This window comes from Manis pentadactyla, chromosome X (assembly GCF_030020395.1).
Source record: "Manis pentadactyla isolate mManPen7 chromosome X, mManPen7.hap1, whole genome shotgun sequence".
In the NCBI taxonomy this organism is placed as follows: Eukaryota; Metazoa; Chordata; class Mammalia; order Pholidota; family Manidae; genus Manis; species Manis pentadactyla.
Genome location: NC_080038.1, coordinates 127,173,355 through 127,194,676, shown reverse-complemented (window position 1 = coordinate 127,194,676; position 21,322 = coordinate 127,173,355). Strand labels below are relative to the sequence as shown.

General features: G+C 36.6%; 1 protein-coding gene across 1 annotated transcript in view; it reads right to left on the bottom strand.

Moving 5' to 3' along the window:
- Positions 1–706: 706 nt before the first annotated feature.
- STK26 (serine/threonine kinase 26) overlaps positions 707–21,322 on the bottom strand; it is a 50,883-nt gene continuing 30,267 nt past the window's right edge. The window contains exons 3-12 of the mRNA XM_057495435.1: positions 19,970–20,200; positions 12,679–12,735; positions 7,950–8,058; positions 7,706–7,863; positions 6,622–6,807; positions 5,356–5,504; positions 4,230–4,323; positions 3,743–3,805; positions 3,524–3,660; positions 707–2,502 (exon numbers count right to left, since the gene is read on the bottom strand). Of these exons, the coding sequence (XP_057351418.1) occupies positions 2,478–2,502; positions 3,524–3,660; positions 3,743–3,805; positions 4,230–4,323; positions 5,356–5,504; positions 6,622–6,807; positions 7,706–7,863; positions 7,950–8,058; positions 12,679–12,735; positions 19,970–20,200 (1,209 nt within the window). The 3' untranslated portion in view covers positions 707–2,477. The remainder of the gene's footprint in view (positions 2,503–3,523; positions 3,661–3,742; positions 3,806–4,229; positions 4,324–5,355; positions 5,505–6,621; positions 6,808–7,705; positions 7,864–7,949; positions 8,059–12,678; positions 12,736–19,969; positions 20,201–21,322) is intronic.

Here is a 21,322-nt window from a genome sequence, read left to right as displayed (position 1 = left end):
TATTTACAAGATAATGTTGGGTACTATCTTCAAAGAAATGATACAGTTATACAGGCAATCTATTTTTATATGTGACTAATGGAGAAAAGATGGATGGAATAGTGTCCTTACTTTTCTGTCATCAGAAAAATCCCCTTTAATAGACAGCACTCGACCCCTTTCCCATGTTCTAGCACTTTCCTTCCTGCTCTTGGAATCGTATGCAGTAACTCACAAGTCTAGAACAGCTATTTAATAATAAAAGTATGTTGAAGTCTGATCATCTATATGTTAATCCTATATATCCTCAAAGCTATAATTTCATCTTTGACATATTGTCTAAGAAAGACTCAAATACTTTTAGACTTAATTTCTAGAAGTCTTAGTGAAATTTGTTTTCCTCAAAGAACTATAGGGTTCAAATCTGTATAAAATTCCCTAATAAAACTATAATTGGGGTGACCATATAATTTATTGCCCAACCTAGGACATTTTTGAGTGAAAGAGGACTCTATTAATGCTTCTGTCAGGACAAGAGGCAGAAATCAGGACAGATGTTCACTATAGGCATACAGCTATAGTCAATGCTTAATAAAATGTAAAGAGTATCTTCCAGTTTCTAATGGAAACACTGGTGCTAAAGTTCCAGCAATAAAGGGCAAAGGAGAAATAATTTAAAATAATTCAAATGCCAGTCCATACCTGCCTTGAGAAAACAAACATTAAAGACCATGAAATTTAAATATTTATTTTTAACCCCCCCCAAAAAACACTGGGATATGCTTCACCTAGAAACAGTTTACAGTACTAATAGCTATAATGAATAAGCAATACAATTTCAATCCATGATACACTTCTGTTGTAAAGTTTCAAATAATCAATTTATAAATCTGTTGCTTTTACTTTTACAAAAATAGTCACTTAATCTATGATATGAGTTGCAAAACTATTTCCAGGCCTCTACAGGTTATAAACTTTGAGTTTCAGCTACATAGCCATTGAAAATATTAACCAAACCAGTACTCCAAATTACAATGTGTTACAAGTAATTTTTATAGCATAGGCACCAATTAAAAGAGTTTTCTTAGCGTATGACACAACAACTTACTTATTCAAGTGGCTGTATTATTACAAAAAAAGGAGGTAACGGCCACTTTGACTAAAAAGTGTATTGTTTACTTCAAAAACATCTTCTAATATTTGGCAATTACTCAGATTTCTAAAAATGACTTTTGTGCAAAAACCAAACTGTGCAGATCCAAACAATAAAATATAAACTATCAAAACTAATTAATACCAACAGTTCTAAAACTACTGAAATATAGCCCCAGTTCAGAACTTAGGCAGGCATAATATATATACTGGGTTTAAAAGAAAAAAGATATTCCCCACGTAACAGTACCATAAATAAGACTGAAAATTAACTGTACAGTCTAACTCACCTTTGTACAGACAGAAATTGTTCTGTGTCACGGTTATTTTCATATGAGCTAGAAAATGCTTAAATACCCTTTCAAAAATGAACAAATGATGCTTTACGTACTGGATGATTATGAAGAACAACAATATATAAATAGTTCATAGGACATTACTACCATGACAAAAATATGCTGGTGTAAATTATATTTATACCTGTCAATCAGGTATTTATTTCATCACACGATTATCAACTTTCTCAAGCTCCCCAAATCCAAGGATATAATATGTGATTTGAGTTGAAGATTTTAAAAATGAAGACTAATTCCTCCAGTAGTACCAAAAACCCATCCTTTGCTAATTAGTATTGCTTTAAAAGTTTCCAATCATGTTAAATGAGGGGTGTAACTATCTCTTCTAAAAGAGAAGGTAAATACTGTACACCAAGAGGTACCTCTGTTGCTACATGTTGCCTATGAATGCTTCAAACACAGGGCTCCCCAATGTGATCCTCATTGAGCTGCCAGGAATATCCTACCGACTTGCTAGAAGAGTCAATACTTTTCCAGGTTTCATTTCAAAGACCTTATAAAAAAACTTCTGTTTTAAGAAGGTAGGGCTTTTATCCATTCCCCCACCAAGAATCATTTTTAGAATATGCTTGTGTTTTTAAAAGCGCTTTTTGAGGCTTGATGATTTACAAGTGTTGAACATTTTGGATGACTTTGAAAGACCTGTATGTTTCATGAGGGTACAGTTAACTAAAAATCAAAACATGGAAGGTATTCATCCTAGTAACTTAAGTAATAATGATACCTAAAAGCAAAACTGTATCTCAGCATTTACTAGAATACAGTGAGATGATAGTAGTAAAAGTTATTCATTACAAAAGAATCTCTTTAAAATATAAAATGATAAACACCATCACAAAATAGTTGAACAGCTTCTTCCCAATCTTCAATGTTGCAAAGATCCAAAAGGCACATACATGGAGCTCATGAGATAAGCATTGTTAAGCTTAAAGTAGCTTTGGTGGGTTTCTCTGGGTCCAGATAAAATAGAAGCCAAAAATAAGAAGTTTCTTAAGAGGACTCATCTTCTGAACACCTATAAAATCAAGAAAAACTTAAATACAGAACTGTACATGTTTATATTCCTCATCTGTATGAACTCTGCAGTAAAGAAACTGATTTAGCAAACTAAATTCTTTCCACTGAATCTCATCATGTAGATATTCAAACATGAAGAAGTTCAAAAATCCCTTCTGTGTCTGATTTCACAACTTCCCATTGATTTGTTTGCAAACTGGAAAAGAGAGGAGGGTTTTCCATTAAAGTGTAAGGGATTTTAAGAGGGGCTTTAGTTTATGAGTCCAACTAGGCCTTATCACATAGAAGGATCTATGAGAATATGAGTTTATAGGCTGGAGAGGTTGTTCCAACTTGATCCAGTGACATCACAAATACAAGGAAATAAAGAGATGCACTGAGAAGTGACATAATGGGATGAAGGCTAAAATTAGTACTGCTTTATAATTTGCTTCAGCTAAGGAGTTGGGTGTATGTTTGTATGTACATACAAAAGTCTTGATTAAAAAGAGAATTTTACAATTAAATGTAAGAACTTTATTGAATATGAATAAAGGTAAACCGAGAGTTCAAGAGGCAATGGAAGTCAAACATAAGGATCTTTCACAGTCTTTATTGAGGCCCTCTACCTAAAATCCTACCTAAGGAATTAAACTTAGGAACTTGAGTCCTGGAAACTATGTGAACTGTGGTGCGATGAGGGCAGAGGCATGAAGGAAAAGCTTTCCTCATGGTGTTTACAAGGGCCCAAATAAGAATATGCTCCGGGACCTTTTGTCTATACTCCTACTAGCGGGCAAGGGGGAAAAAAAGCAAGGCCATTTCATGCAGTGGAAATCTACCTTGTAATGCCTCAAGTTAATAATCCCAAAAGCTAATGTTTAAGATGGGCAGCAAACAAAACAGTCTTCAAGCATACAACTATTAAGAAGTGACTTTGTAGGAATAACTGAAATAGCTGAACCAAGGTAATTGTATCGTAAATTAACGTCCAACAGAAAATGCCAAAATAATGTTTTGAAATGACAATTCAAGCTTACTTTTGAAATTTTTCAATTAATTTCTTCACCATTTTATCTGTGATGCCAGGACACGCAGCTTCAGCTACAGCAATACTTTTCTCGAGTTCTTCAATTGCCTGATTCCTGCTCGCATTATTCTCATCCTGCTGCTTAAGCTGAGAAAGATCAATAGATATAACATTTAAAATGACTCTGCTTCTTAAAATAGATAGCCCAAGCTGATGAACCTGCACTTACTTCAGCAAACGCAGGTGTGATTATCATCGACAAACAGCTCAGGGTTTGCACAAGATCTTGCTCCTTTGAACAAGTAACATAGAACAGGAAGTTAACATAATCATCCATGTTTTTCTTATTCTAGAACAAATGCACACTCATTTGAATCCTCGCCCCAAAAGGCCCAATATGAGGCAAGGCTCCATGCCTGCATCCCATCCACCAACCAGAAGACCTCTCCTAGGATTATAATAGATATCCATGATTCCACTGGGTTTATGTATCTCCAGGTAACATGCATTGAAAAACATACCACTGGCCACTTAAATGACTTCTGCAGCCTTTTCGTAATTAGCTCAAAACTAATGGCAAATGAAGCATACTATGGACCCAGTGAGGTAGACAGGCATGTAGGGGTATTAAATTCTAACAATTTTTGGCCATCATAATCTCACTACATAGTCTTAAAAAGTCTATCAAGAGAAAGTGATTACCCCCATGTACTTACTGCCCCGTTCTGTAGTTTCTTTGGATCAGGCTTCTTTCGCACGGTGGTAAAGCTCCATTCGGGATGAGTATTATTTTCCTGGCTGGTGGATTCCCTAAAGAGATTGGCAAAGATACTTCTGTAAGTTCTGAAATAAATCTGCTTGGTGAAAATGCCAAATCAATGCAGCCAGACTCTGAAGAGAGAACTATCCCCATGTCTGAAAAATCACGGCCTAAAGAAGCATTGGTCTCAGCTTCCAGTAGATACTACATTTTACTGAAGAGTGGCAGTGGTTCTCAATTCTAAATGTGCATCAGAATCACATGTGGAGACCTCTTAGCATCTATAAAGCCCTGCTTCTGTGCCTCCCCACTGACCATATCAGCAGCTCTTACAACTTGGCTTGTGAGCTTTTTTTTAAGGCTCCATGGGTGACTTGCATGGGCAGATAAGGCCAACAACTGTTAGAACAGGGTATAAAAGCTATCCTGGTTTTACCCCTTTCAAGTGTTGGGCAATTTCTCCTAAGTGTAGGACTGAGGGTATTATCTAAAGAAACTTGGTGTTGCCTTTGTGACAATTCAGCCAGTGGAGGAATAATTCTGGTGTTATCTTACACATTTTTCTAGTCTAAATTATGGAATTAGAGGCTAAAATGTTCATTAATGTAAATGCTGCAGTTAAAAGGGGTGCAACACTTTGAGGGCACAAATCATATACTAATGAATATTTAAATGTACCAGTCTGATTACAGTTTGGTACATGGCCAAGAGGTGGGAAGGGTCTGGAGGTCAGTTCTTCAGAGGTTGCCACCAAAGTATAAGAAGACGTGGACCCTCATCACTTTGGGAAACTAGTAAAACACATATAATTGAATCTTGTTGCAAAATTTTGTAATATACTCAACTATCCACTAGGGGTTAGACCAAGACCATCTGAAACTAGAGCGATTCCCTTCGAAGATTTAAAACATGTTTCCAAATTCACTGTACTCCGTAGACTGGTTTTAAAAGATTTTCACAGTTTCTAAAGCGAAACTTTAGAACACGGTTTATATTTTTGCTAGAAAGAGCACACTGGATCATAGTTAAAAGATATGTAATATTAAAACTAGCCACCTACGTAAATATTAATTGGTACTTACGAATCAGAGCCCTCAGAATCAGATTCATCATCACTGTGTCCTTCTGCCTTCCATCTCTTGAATCGATCTATTAGTTCAGTCAGATAAGAAGTCTTCTTTGAATTTTTTACAATGAATTTATGTTTCAGAAGTTCTTTAGCTGTAGGACGCTAAGGGAAACAAATGATGTATGACTAGTTCTAGGGTCTTTATGATTGCAAAGGGTGAGAAGAAAACATGGCAATTAGTAAGATGAAAGGTGTACAAGTATATCTGTAGACATGAAGACAACTAAGATGCTATAGGATAACAGCTTATTCCATTTTTGAAGTGGCTCAAGCCAACCAAATTAAATTTCACTGGTTTGGTACCAATTTGTTAAAATCCACTGGGCAAAACGTGACCTAACTGCCAGCAAAAGTGGGGCCTTCTCAAAAGCAGAGAAACACACAGCAGGATTTTGGAAATAAAAAATTGGAAACATTTCAAAATAGTGCTTTAAAATACTTTCATTGAGTGTAAGTTAAAAAAAAAAGGATGAAAACGCACAAGGCTGTAACTTTGTTATGACCTGCACACAATGTGTGATACCCAGATTGATCCGTTCTCCATCGCACATTAATCTGTGTGGCAACTAAATACAAACACCAAGCGCTGGAGGGATATTTGCCCCCAAGGATTTTATGAATATCAGAGTATTCATTATCAGCTTAAAAAGAGTTACATCAAACTTACTTCTTGTATAGTTCTAGTTTCTAGAAGTCACCAGGCTGCTTTATTTTAAAAACAGTAGAACAGCTGTAATCAAATTTGCCAGGTAAGTAAGTGGAGTTCACTAGACTTGAGGAAAAGTGTACAAGTTCATGCTGGAATTTCTAAACATTAAATTTAAAAGTAATGAAACACAAACAGAACTTCTCATAAAAAAAGAAAACACTTGAATAAAAATCACTGTGACTCGTTGCATATATACGTCAATAATGACATCGTACAACATGAACTTTATTTCTCAAATGTCTTTCCCTTGGAAATAGGAAATTATCAATAAAATAAGGAAGAAGCTAGGGACCATGAAAAAGAGACAAAGGTGCAGGGGAAGGAGCAAAGGAACGAAGTATCTTAAGAAGCAAAAAGAATTAATAATATAGAGGGAAGAACCAGGTTCCTGGATAGATCTTAGACAATTTTCGCAAGCATTGTATTCCTCAATGGAGAAGAAAACACACATTTGCTCTGTGTAGACCTACTAATAGAAAACAAATTATAGTAATAGCAACATGTACTCACAAATGATGGATCTTTGTTCAGGCAAGCATCGACAAACTCCTTAAAGGACTTAGTAAAGTCTCCGACAAGACTTGGAGGGCTGTTTTTTGGAATAAGGAATAGAACTCTCATTGGATGCATGTCGGAATTGGGCGGCTCTCCCTTGGCTAGCTCAATAGCAGTAATTCCCAATGACCAAATATCAGCCTACGGTTAGGAGAGGGAAAAAAACATTACCTTGAAACTCCATTCACTCCATTCCAACACACTGTCACAAAATAGCCTGTGGAATCTAATGGTCATACAATATTAAAGTGTTTCAAGAAATGCAATGTTAATACATTTTTATTAATAAGGTCCTTTTAGTTTAAAAAACTATCAACTTCCCTACTTTGTGCCAGGCACCACACTGTAGATACTGAGGATTCAAGTGGTGAATAAACCAGACCAAAAATCCCTGCTTTCAAGGGGCTTGTGTTCTAGTAGAAGAGACAGACAAATAAATAACATCATGTCAGATGGTGCTAAGTTCTGTAAAGAAAATAATACATCAGGGTAAGAGATAATGGATGATGTTTCAAAGGGGCTGCAAATTTATACAGAATGGCTAGGGAAAATTAGCCATGTTTAAGTAATGTGTAAGCAGAGACCTGACTGGGAGGAAAGTTATTTGAGATAGAGGTAAGGGCAGGTGCAAAGGTCCTGAGACCAGTGTACTTGCCATATTTGTAGAAAAGCAATGAGGCCACTGAAGCAGATAGAATATAGAGGAATGTGACAGGAGATGAGGCTAGAGAGGCAGACAAAGGCCAGATAATAGTCAGCTATGCATGTGGTAGTATGGACTTTGGATTTTATTCCAAGTGGGTTGGAGAGCCATTGAAGGGAATAGGGTCCAAATATTACCAGCATCAAGGGAACTTATGATTTAGCTGTAATGTTTGACACCATTGAAATACTTCAGAAGGAAACACTTTAAAAGGAAATACTTTAGAAATTTAGAACTTTAAAAGGAAAGAAAATGAAGGCAGTTTATGAAATAGGATAGTATACTACATAAAACTTATTATTAAAAACAAGGCAGTTTGTACAGGTAGCACTTTACTTTTGAGTCATAAGCCGACTGCTGAATAACTTCGGGAGCCATCCAAAATGGTGTTCCCACAAAGGTATTTCTTTTAATTTGTGTGTCTGTCAGCTGGCCAGCAACTCCAAAGTCAGCAAGTTTAACATCTCCTTGTTCTGAGAGCAAGACATTGGCAGCTAGGATGAAAAGAGCAATGGAAAAAAAAAACTCAGCTTCCTCAGAATGCATATATTTTTTCAGTTCGTAACAGACTTTTGTATACCTTTTATGTCTCGGTGAATTTTCTTTTCTGAATGCAGATAGTCCAGACCTTTCAAGATTTCCTTTAGCATGGTGGCAATCTGAAACTCATCGAATGGACCAGCTCGCAGCTTAGGGGGAAAACACACGTGTATACATGTATAAAAGTTTGGAACAATAATGTTCAGTTGACATTATCTTTGAAATAAGGGAATTGTTTAGATATATGATGCAGTTCTGCTTATTAAATCAGTATAAACAAATGAGAAAAAATTGAAAAGGTGAGACAAGAAGGGAAAAAAGTTAAGTCCAAGGACTTGAAAGGGTTTTTTAATGATTAGGTTTAATCTCAAAAGATAATATGGAGTTACCTATACACTAGCTCCAAATCCTGAGATGTGTAAATACTTACACCAAAGGTTAAGAAGTATGCTCCAATAATGACAGACCTAGCTTTCTCTGTTTCAGATGGGAAAAAAGAAATCAGCTACTTAAATCTTAGCATGTGCTGTTTAAGAGTCATTCAATATTTACACTAAACTGATTTTTAGACTGACAGTCCATAAGATTTCCACAGCAACCCAATCTGATCATACAGGACAGTTATAGCACAGTTCTTGGCGTTTAGGTATTTATTGCAGTAACATTGTAAAACATAGAGCCTTTTTGAGACTTATGTCTAAAATTTAGCCAGGAATATAATAATTAAACTATCCAGGCTTTCACTGTAAAAAAAAAATTTATCAAATCATGGAGGGATATAGTTTTTTCAAATAAATATAACCGACTTCCCTTTCTTTCCCCATCCCCATACCAAAGCCGTAGTTCCAGCTGGAATACAAGGAAAGCAATGATTAAATTTCAGGAGAAGCTGTAATGGAATATCTGAAAATCCCTCTTTAAAATAAATGGTTATTTTTAAATTCTGGTACCTCATAAAGCACAAACAGTGGACTGTACAGTATTATTACAGGAAAGGGTGGGAATCTACAGTCAGAGCTGAGGTAGAGTTCTGTTTGCTGGAAGGAGGGAAGAAGTGGTACAAATCAAACATTTTGCCCACTCCGCCTCACACTGGGAGGGATTCACAGCTCTTTGGCACCTTGTGTATTTCATCTTCATGAATGCCATATTTCTTCTGAATAAAGGGCACTTTCATATTGAAGTGCAACAGCTTAAAATAGAACCCATACTTCAGTCTCACCATTTAATATTAACTATGGTCTGATTATACAGTATATACTCCAAGGATGTCCATAGTTCAAAAGGTGCCTTTTCTAGGTAACATTATCCATTTACTTTCAAATCTATTGCTTCCACTCCAAAAGTATCTATTTAAATAGGAGTGACAAAAGGTGAAAATGGCATATTATCTGATTGATCGCTGGCAGTGAAATTCTGAGGTACTACCAAATAACTGGAAGATAAATGTCATACTACTCAAGATGAGTCCTTAGTATTACTGACCATAAAATGTTGACAGGGCAGAGGAGATATACCCTGAGTTACTTAAGAAATTGGGCATGATCCACATAAGGGGTACTGGCTTTCATTCTGAAGCAGTTCTAAAATGGCCGGATAAGCCAGTGGATTACCTAATACAGAATTTAAAAATACATATTTAAGTAAAAATAAGTGAAAAGGGGATCCTAAAGGCCATTAGCTTGTCTGGCATATTTAGGTCCAGTTTAAAATTCAGTGGAAGTAAAATCGTAATTGAGTAGGTACTGGAGAAGGATGGGAGGGGGAGACTCCATGTCAGGGAAATAGGAATGGGGGTGGTGGTACAGTTGGGGTTTTCTTGTTCATTATCAGACAGAAAACTTTGACAAACCTTGTGGTTAAAATGTTTCCTCAGCCATGTTGATAATGGTTAGAAAAGGAGAAAGAAAGGACTTGGAAAAGAAAAGGAAGGTAGTAAAGTAGATGGAATAGATTCTTTTTTTATCTCCAGTGCAACTTTGGGAGAGGGAATGCCAAGGTCTCGGCCCACTGTCCTTGAAGTGCATAACTGAACTTCTCTCCTATGACTGAAGACTCTGCCATGTGTCTAATAGCTAATACCTCTGTCTCCAAGGCAGTCTGCTGGCTTTGGGTGATTTGCCGCTGCTGTCAGTTGAGGATAGGCAAGAGAGGGACATACTCTCTTTCAAAGACTGTATACTTGTGGGCTTTGCCACACTCCTCTGACTTCCAGCTAGTCTCTAATGCAGCATGTTATGTTATGCCTTCTCTTACAGTTAGCGTATTGTTTCCAACTTTTCTCCTTGGTGCTCATGTTTTATTCTACTGACATTACATGTTTTTGTTGTAAACCACTGCAATTCTTATTGGAAAGAAGTGAGGTATAATAGATTCAATGAAACAACATAAAGTATGCTCAAAGTCTATTCACATACAACTAAATTTTTCTTCAAGAGTGGGAGGGAATCTGGAGGTTTACACTGTATAATGTTAACGTAAATTACAGGTCTTGATCATATTCTATCGGTCAGACACCAGTTTGAACTGATAAATGCTCTCTGCTCAGCATCCCTCTTGTTCTCCCCTGTCTCTGCTACCAGTGGCCCCCTCTAAGCTGAAGCCTTTCTTAGATTCCCCAAGTGATGTCATTCACTTGCACAGAACTATACATGGGGAAGAAATAGCACATTTTGTCATTCATTCTCCTTACAAAGTCCCGTTAAATGAGGTTTATAATTAAACCACAATATTATTGAATTTTAGAGCTAGAGAAACAAACCTAGAGAGCTTATTAATTTAGCTTCTTCTTTTAACATTTGAGGAAATTAAGGCATAGGCTTAAATAGCTTGCCTACTATTAGCCAGCTAGTCAATGGCAGAACCAGGACTAGGGCCTAGGTCTCTTGATTTTTTAGCCACTACAGGGCTAAGAACATTTTAAGTTCATTGAATTTATGCTAATTGGTATTTGTTCTATTAGGCAGTGGTCATTCTACTGTACAAAGTTGCCTCTAGTATATCTGAATGGCAGGATGAGATTAAGATCTCACAATTATTTTATTCAGAGAGTTCATAAAACTGACTAACTACTACTGGGGGATACATATTGTGTTAGTTTGGGTTGGGCTAGTGTCCATTGCTTCACATCGCTGTCAGTGATCCTGATGAAAGTAGTGGACTAGCTTTCTCAATGCCTATAAAACAGGGAAGAGACAAGGTGAGCACATTAGGGGACCAGATAAGGTAACTGTGATAAATTTGGAACCGGCTTTTAATATTTAAAAGTGGAAGGAGGATCATGGAGCAATTGCAAAGCTTCTTGTAGAGCTAATGAAAAAACTATTGTGTAATAAAACTATGTGACAAGACAAATAGAAATGAGATCATTTAACTTCAAGAGGAGAATGAGATCTGACACCATATCCATGAAGGATTATTATACAAAGAAATACCAGTTGTGTTCTCTCACTACAGAGAAGAGAGAAAGAAAAAATGAACTCAAGCTTTAGGACGTAAGAATTAGATAAAACACAAAGAAGGATTACCTAACTCAGCAACTGATTAAACTGAGATGAATTCCTAGAAGAGATGAGGCTCTCCTTCAAGCTTAATTACCATTTCTTTTGAATGGCTTAAGTATGGTTCTATCCAAAGGAAAGAAAATCTCTTATGGTCATTTCTGTTCATGGATTATTTGAAACTCTGGAGTCACTGAACAGTCAGGATGAAAGCCTTTTAAAAATATTTAATCACTTCCAGTTAGGAAAATTTACCGCCACTTAAAAAAAATAAGAATTAAAATATTACTTGATGATCATAATAATCAAAACACTTTATTTATAGAAATAGCATATGCTACAATTTCAAAAGCAGAAACATGCTAATAAAATATGTCATACAATTAAAGATGGAAGAGATTTAGAAATCACTTAGTGCAACTTCTCTGCTTTATAGGCTCTCCAAGTCCGAGGAATGCATGTCTGGTTCATAGTCACAGATTTAGTTATGAAGAGAGTCAGCTCTACAACCTCAAGTTCCCAGAGGCCAGGCCCATGGTCAGTCTACTACACAAAGTTGCTGCTAGTAATTCATAGTGAATTTTAAATACAATGTCATATTAATAAAGATTTTAAAGGGGAAAAAAGACAACATTGAGAGAATCACATTAACTTTGGGAAAATAACCAGTGTTTGTCAAGGGCACTTTGTGTGTGAACCATCTTCACTGGGTTGGACTTTCCCTGCACACTGCAGGATTTTTAGCCTCTTAATCTCTGCCCACTAAAATGGCTGTAGCACTTCCAAGTCATTGTGAAAACCAAAAATGCCATCACATTTCCAAATCACCTATAGAGGGGCAGAGAGAACTGTGCAGAGGACTGGGTTCGTAGGCCTACTTGGCCAGAACCCAAGAACCACTTTTAGTGATGGTTCTCTGAATTATATATTTGAAAAATCTAAGAACACTCAGTCTTTTCAGGGATAAGTTTGCAATGTCAAACTCTGAACTGACAGCAATTGTCACATACTCATTCCTAATTTGGGGACCTTTATTTTATTAGGCTATTTGCATTTCTTAAATACTCTAAGAATGTCAGCAACATGCTCAATCCTGCAATACAGCTGAATGTACATAAAGGTAGTGGCTCTGAAGAAAGAGTTTAACTTAAACATGTTAACTAAAGCAACCACTTAGTTTGCCCAAAAGTTTTCTTATTCCAATTAAAAGAAAGTATGGATGTGTGGGTATGCACGCATGTGTGTGTATAATTCTTTAAAAATACTTACAAGATCCAGTGCTGAACCACCACCGAGGTATTCCATTATTATCCATAATTTTGAACCCTGGAAGAGCCATGAAATAATTTAATAATTACAAACCTGAGCCAAATAACATATTAGCATAAATGTTAAATCTGACATACTAATGTCGTAGTTCTAAAATATAGGTTTGAAACTAGTTGTTTGGAACCCAGAATATATTCTTTCATTGAACATTACAAATTAAAGTGAAGTTCTGAGGCTTGACTCTCCTTCAAACCTATTTAGCCTATGATACAGCTAAATAAATAACAAATTATTGTTTATCACTGAACTATTAGCAATTTTTATAAAACCCAGAAAAATCCCATAGCGTTACACTATTATTTTGAATGATAATATTGTAAGGAAAAGATAGTTGCATTAAAGAATGAGGTGGTAAACAGAGATTTGTAGAAAGTTTGAATGGGGCTTCCGGGTGAATCCCAGTGTGTCCAATGGGACAGTGTGCCATTGAGGACAATGGATATTTTGCCTTATTTCAGTTTTTGGCTTTTGTTTTAACGTACTTTAAAACTTTCATTAGCCATAATTAATGGGCATTTTTGGTACACATATGGAACTTAGAAAGAATATGTCATCCCATGCCATCCAAGGCAAACAGATAACAGGAAAGGAGTGTGTAGCTTGAAAAGCATATGACTACTCCAGGTAGTGTTAACTTCACTGTATGTTCAACAATAGGAAATGGGGCTCATGAGGGAAGTACATGTATATGAATTCCAAAACACGTATACACACATACACATCATTCAGTTCTAGCAGATAAAAATGGAAATAACCATTAAATCTTTTTTCTTTCAATGATACTAGGGACACCTCTCTCTCTGTACCATTTCATGAGTGGTGTTTTCTGGATTTTTGTGGGTCCAGAGTTGACCAGAAGTGGAATGGTTGGTTTTACTACACTGGCAAGTAGCCAAGCTGTGAATGGACTTTGTTACATAAGTCCATTTTTAAGTAAGATGTTTGGAATTTGGAAAGCAATCATTTTCCCATAAAAGTAATGTGTAGGTTCCTGGGGTAGTCCCCCACAAAAGGCAGTTTAATGCAATGGTATCCATAGGATGCATGAAGAGTACCAGAAAAACTAACCACAATTTACACCGTACTAATGTTTCTAGGGGGAAAATATATTCAGTGTGGTGCTTCAAGTTGGGATACCAGGAACTCATTTCTCAAGTTTACAGCCCCTGCTTTGGGATGAAGATTCTCAAGCAACTGCTGGGAGCCCTCAAACTCTAAAATCGCCAGAAAGTACTCAGGAGTTCCATTCAAAATTTCCAAGAGTCTCTATGAGGCTGGGACTGTATCAAGGCAGAGAATGGACTCCAGTAACCTGGTGGGGAGTGTTTAGGTGACAGTGTAGTGTAGGTAATGGGATGTAGCCTAGGGTTTAGGGACTAGGTGGGGAGAGCTTGGTTAAATTAAGATGAAAGGATTCCTCCTTTCTTTCTTGATGTTGACACCAATGTAAGATGTGTAAGAGAAAGGACAGTGTGTCCTCCGGCCAGTCTTGACGTTCATTCTCTTGTCCCAGTGGGCCAGCGTGAACTGAGGAAAGACAGCTGAGGGACTTTGCTAGCAGTACTGTCAACAGTGGGGAAGAGAGGAAATAAATCCCCATAATTGTAGGGAGGGCACAGGAGTTGCAGGAGTAGTTTATGCAACTGGGTTTTAAGTAGAGAAGTTAGGCACTCAGGACCTGAGCACTGTGAACTGGATGTGTCTCTGTACTTTTTTTCAAGAGATGAAAAAGGGTTTTCTCACGATGCTTGTATATACAGCCTGAGAGTTTTTTCTCTTGCCCCATGTTTGTTTTTAGTAAGAAGTATATTCTACCTTAGGATTTTAGAACCCTTCCCATTCACCTGACATATAAAAGAAAAATAAAAAGATCTTATCAAACATGTTTATCTGTTTTGCAGTTCTGCATGACTGAAAGTACCAATTTTCCAAGTTCAAAACAGTGTGTGTTCTTTTTTAGGTACTAATTCAAAACAGAACCTTACCAGCTGTCTATTCTTCACTGAAAAGTATTCATAGAAAGTTTAAAATGTTATTAAAGTTCTGACTAAGCAACTTTCTGCTATGAAAAGGCTTCCTTCTAGCAGACAGGCTTTTCAGAGGAACTAAGACTCTTCTGAGGCTGACAGGGAACCAGAGCTGCCTTAATAGCTCTTCTGGCTGCTTCCTTCTAATCTCTTGTCTAGAGAAAAGCCTCACGGGAGGATGGCCATAAGTCTGGGTGTTCAAAGACTGCAAGACAGGCATGGGGATGGAAGCAAGGTTGAGTGGGCATAGGCAGGAATGGTGAGCCGGTGGGGCTCCTCCCTGCTCAAAGAAGCTGAACCCACAGAGGTTTTTCTTACTGGTTCCTCATCCACAGCAGGTCTCAGCGAAAACACCACTCCCAAACAAACCCAAAAAACTTAGATCCTATGTTTATATTCTTCTGGGGCATTACAACTTCTACTTTTGATTTCTGTTAGAACATATTTGTGCTGGAGAATGCAAGTATGTTTGGTTTGCTTTTAAATAACGTAAAAGGCTAAGATGATATCTACACACTAGTTTACCATTCCAAAAAAGCCATACATCCAGCACATTTAAGCATAGGAAGTCCCTGAAGGAAAAAAACTCCACTTCTCTTCTTATAAAATGATCCACACTTTTTAACAATGGGTTGGGGGAGTAGGTTTAAGTCCCAACCCTCAATGTGGGGTGGTCAGTTCAGGGTTAGGAAATAGCTCTCTGTTACAAAACTAAGAACGCCTAGAGAATAAGTGCTCTAGAGTTGTACTATTTACTGGGGAGAAGTTGGAGCCTTGTGTTATCAAACTACTGGTGTCTGCAAATACTCTCAGCCCATGAGGCCCTTTGAGTTCCACTGTTTGCTGCTGAAGCAGATACTTGGCCAAAATGGGGAGAAACGCTACTGTGGAACCTGGAATTCATTTGTGCGTAGAAAAAGAAAACCATTTAAAATACCGATCACATGTATTTGAGACATCATTATTGTACTATATATCAAGTACATGTTGAATTACATGAGCTGGTCTATGAATCCAATAGTCAATCATAACATTGACCACATAAACCAGCATGCATAAGTAAAATAAGCCAGTCCCCAAAGGACAAATGTTGTATGGTTCTGCTTATATGACTAACCTAGAGCAGAGAATTTCATGAAGACAGAAAGTAGAATGGTGGTTACTAAGGACTGTGGTAAGGAGGGAATGGAGAGTTAGAATTTAACAAGCACAGAGTTTCAGCTGAGGAAGATGAAAATGTTCTGGACATGGAGGATGGTGGTGATGTTTGCACAACAACTTGAATGCACTTCATGCCATAGAACTGTACACTTAAAATGGTTAAAATGGTAAATTTTGGAATGCATATTTTACCACAATTAAAAATAAACAGCATGTAAAATGTTACAGAACTGCAAGGGACAGTAGAGATCATCCTGCCAGATATTTTACCACCTCTGAATTGTTTTCTTCTAGTGTAGAATGCTTTGCCTACACTCCACTCTCACATCCCAACCCCCACCAAAATCATACTCAAGACCTAGTTCAAATGCTACTCCCCAGTTTTAGGGTTATTGAACTTGAGGTCAGCAGGTAACATGAGACAAGTTAGATATACTTATCTGGGATAAGGAGAGAGGCTAGAACCAGACACATGAAAAGGTCATCAGAATAAAGTAGATGAGACTGACCAGGGTGGATGGGAGGAATGAGAGGAATACACACAGTAGGTGCTCAGTGAAGAAATGTCTGCTGCATCGAATTTAATATGGGGCTTCTTAGAGGTGTATTAAATTCTTATTTTGAGAAAAAAAAACATTGTAAGGAGGAGAAATTTTTTCCCTATTTGATCTCCTTCAAGTTTTATAGGAAAATTCTAATTTTTCAAAAAAAGTTAAAGAATATTCCAGAAATATTCACCAGACACTGGAAGTAAGAGCACACAAAAGCCTCAGGAAAAATAATGAGAAGACCACAAAACTGTACAGACTCTATTCTGGAATATTTTATATCAGTTATTCAATTTCTTTTTTTGATAAATATCAGTGGTGGTGGTATGTGGAGGGGGACATATTTCCTTTAACATAAACAGAAATCTAAAGGCAATTTTCAGCAGCAAATAAAGGCATGATTCAAATTTTATTCCATGCCTGAGTGAGCTTCATTTTAAGATTTACGTCGAACTAGAAAAATATTTAAAGATTATAAAAGATTTTTTCCAATATTATGAGAGCAGAAGGGAAGGATTTGCTTATTTTAGCACTCTTCATAAAGACAAACTTTGTCTCTCAAGAAAATCTGCAGTGAACTAAAACTAAAGGAAAATACTGTGGTTATACTGATGTGTTTGTCTGGTTTTTACTCTTGTTTTTAAAAATGAAGTTATACAGTGAGCTCAGTCAAAATGAATACCTAGTGCATTTTTGCATGTCTCAAGGAAATCACTACAACAGCATACAGTTTGAGAGCATATAATTTTCTCTCAAATGCAATAACTTTTCATCCAGCTTAAGTGAGGTCTTGACTATGTATGCTATCCTGTGTAAGGACAACCTGAGAAAAACCCATATCCTACTTTACTCAATTAACTTGACTTGCAAAATCCCCCGTGTCATCTGAAATGGAAGGATGGCCACAATAAGAACATAAGTCGGCTGATAATGCAGCTCCTTGATGGTACTTAAGAGGATGTAGCCTTCAGTTACATTGACTGCATTAAACAGAACCCTGTTGTATTTGATGAGATTTTAGTAAAAAAAAAAATCAAGGCCACAATGTCACACTATTTTAAAAAAATGCATGTCCACAAAGTCAAGCTATGTTTTAATATAAATGGAAAGTAAACGAGTTTGTCAGTTCAAGAAAGTAATTTAAATAAATGGTATTAAATGGTTATAAAATCATCAGATATTTGTTGTGTGCATATAGGTACATCTATGTAGAGACAATACACACACATATTTATTTACTTAAATGTAAATAGATTCAGGATGCAAATACCAGTATCAGCCAGATGTGAATTTCTATAATTTTATCATGAAGTGACATGTTCTTCAAAGTAGCCTTTTACATCATGGACTTTAATTAATGATGGCTAAAGGAGGTAAAAATAATTCAGTTTAATTCTTTAAGAAGACTTTATGGATAACGGTTTTGCATCACTGACCTAAGAACATTCTACAATCAAGATTTGGACAAAACAAAGTACAGTTTTTATTTATTTAAAGATTAAGCATTTATTGATTGGCTGGTCCATGTGTACTATGAGGGGAATGTTTTTAAAATGTGATATCTTAGGGGTAAATAATACAAATAAGACCACAATTCATTTTCCATGAGAGTACTGAACATGAGTAAACAAAGGCTATCAGCAACCAAAATACAGTCCATACCATTTCAGTACCCACTTTCAATATAATATAGAAAGCCCATTTTCAATAGGGCTTACTTAATATTTTAAATCAGTTACCAAAAATAGCTTATCTGTTACAGGTGCCTAAAAATAGCGAGGGTTCAGGTTTACTCTAGGGTGGGTCTAGAATAACCAGGATTCAATCCAGAAAGACTAAACCAGCGTGAGCAACTCACATACACACACACACACACACACACACATACACACACACACTCCAAATTCTTGGGGCTGCCTACACCTAAGCCTGCTACAGGAATTAGGATGGGGACCTAAAACTACTGAGATTGAGTGACCACTCAATAGGATTCCTTAAAAAAGAGTGATTTATCAAATAAGCTTTTTTAGGAAAGAATAAGAAAGCAAAATATGCCACAGAGAATCAAATAATTATGTATATAGTAAAACAGAATTCCAAGGCTAACCCTTGGAAATCAATTGGCTAGGGATTACCAGCAGTATCACCTCTTGGAAGCCTTTCCTTCACACCATCCCCAAAAAACAGTACAGAAGTGTCTACTTGCTTATTTATGCCCTGTCTGTACCTTGTACATACTTAACCACAAAATGTGCATGCTTTTAGTGCAGTATGGGATGGAGCTCCTTAACTGCAGGAGTGAGTTGTTCATTTTTGTATCTCCATCACCTAGTACAGTGTGCAATCCATAGTGGTTGTTTGGCTGTTTGATTCATTCTATTACGCATTCATTCCACATCTATCTAATTCATGTAATGTTAGAATATATCTGGCTTTGTAAAAAGGCAGTGAAATTAATAATGAGTTTCTCTATTAGTATTAACAATTCTAGATTACTTTAGGGTTTATTTGGCCAACAGAATATAAAAAGATATCACTGATTTTTATGTAGGCCAATAGCCTGATGAATTAGAAACACACCCTTTTTGGCCTACAGATAGATGGCAAAAAAAAGAAAAACAACCACACAAAAAAAACCCTTTCCACCTTTTGAACCCTGAAAAGCAAAGGTCTAACTAATACTGCCTTCCTTGGAGAAATTTCGACACAGGGATAAAAATGCTTAATTTTAAAATAATCTAAACTCTAATAACCTAAGCTAGATTTTCAAACTATTTCTTCTTCACATTTTAATAGATACAAATCCTGACTTCTAACTCTGGAACCCAAGAACTTGGGTTTTACTAACCAAAGAGTTTTCTTTCATGCAGTTACATGTTCATCTGCTGGAACTTTAGGTGTCTGCTAATTCCACGATCCTGGAAACTAAAACTCCAACGTGTTCTTGGAGTGGGGAGCAGATAGTATTCCATTTCATCAAATAGTTACCATGTGCTTAAGATTTGCCATGCCCTGTGCTAGATATAAAAAGCAAGACTGGTTGGACTAACCTTCCTGCCATCAAGGAGCTCACAGTCTGGAGGGATAAGTCACCATAACTCAAGGGAATAGGTGACATACTTACATATTTCATCAATTCTGAGGTTGAGAGAGAGTGGACTATTGAGAATGATGTGTGAAAGCCCAGGGAGAGAGTTCTTTCCTGACAAAGGATATGACTCAAGGACCAGCTGCATTTCTGCTCGTCCATCCACCCAAAGTTCAGGTGTGGGAAAATGGTGCAGTTGAGTACTGGGATGCCTTCAGGATACAGCTGTTGAATCTAAAAACAGTCTATTTGGCACTATAAATGAAGCTGGATTCTGCCTGGCGGCCAAAGACTGCCAAATCCTAATTTAAGACATTGCCTTTCAAAAAACAGAATTAAAAAGAGAGAAAAAAACATAATGAAAAGTACCTTATGAGACTTATTAAATAAAACAGCACACACATTACCTTCAAATATGATCCATAGTATTTTGTTACATATGAGCTGTCACACTGACTCAAAACAGTTATTTCTTGCTGAATGTCTTCAATTTCATCTTCGGCTTCCTCAAGGTCTATGATTTTAATAGCAACCACTTGCTGGGTACGGTTATCAATTCCTTTGAAAACCTCGCCAAAGGAACCTTTCCCAATACGTTCTAATTTTGTGAACAGTTCTTCTGGATCGGCTATATTGTTCTAAGGTGGGGAGAAAGAGAGAAGGAAAGAACACAAATGTTTTGCATCACATTTTTTTAAATGAAGGAAAATAAATCACAGGAGACAACAGCACATTTTCAAAAGCGACCAAACTCCCTTGACTCTTCCCATGTGCTTCGTTAGAACAAGTGTAATCCCAAACGGCTGGCTATAGTCCACATTATACTGGATCACCCACACTAGCTGGGCTTAGCTGATCCTGCTAACATAAACAATGCCATACAACACGTTGTCCCTGGTACCTGCCCAAGGGCCAGGCACATTTTAGAAAGCAGCTAGCTATATACAGTTTGCACAGTAATGCATGGCAGTGGTGATGAGAAAACACCTAACTTAGGCTGTAGGGAGGTGAACCATTTAAAATTCTAACATTCTTCTGGTAAATATACCTTTTAACTCTCCTTCTCTCTTTCCAATTCTGAAATCCCAATTACATCACCTATATTTCTAAATCACCATGTAAACAACACAGAACTCAAAAGACTAAAAAATCTACAAGTGGTTTTCCCCCCCTTTACTCAGGATCCTATCAGTATTGTAATGCTCTCAGCAATGGCTGAAATATTCTATGCTTTTATCAGAATTTCTAGTACTCGGGAGGAAAAAGTAATATGTCAAACTTTCATGACTCATCTTACTCTGGGAATTCAGAATTAGCCAACATTTGGCAACAATTAAATGTGGAATCAAGCATAGGTTTTTAGGTTAACAAATGTATAGGCATGACATAGATTTATAATTTCACTATCCTATCCTCATGCACAAATATCCTTTATCTTATAATACATAATTTTGAATTCAAATTTCCTCCCATAAGACAAGTTATATCTTTATTTAAATGCATATTACTGAATATATACTACTGATCAACTAGAAACACAAGATTTCCAAACTTCCCCCAAAAGCATGTTATTAATTTATGATTAAAGCCTTTATTAGCCTACAATTAAAACCTACAGTATGGGAGAATACATTCATAAGTTTTTTTATCTAATAATGGGTTAACATTCAAAAATATATAAAGAACTCATGTATCTCAAAACCGAAAAGCAAATAACCTGTTTAAAAAATGGGCAGAAGATCTGAACAGACATTTTTCCA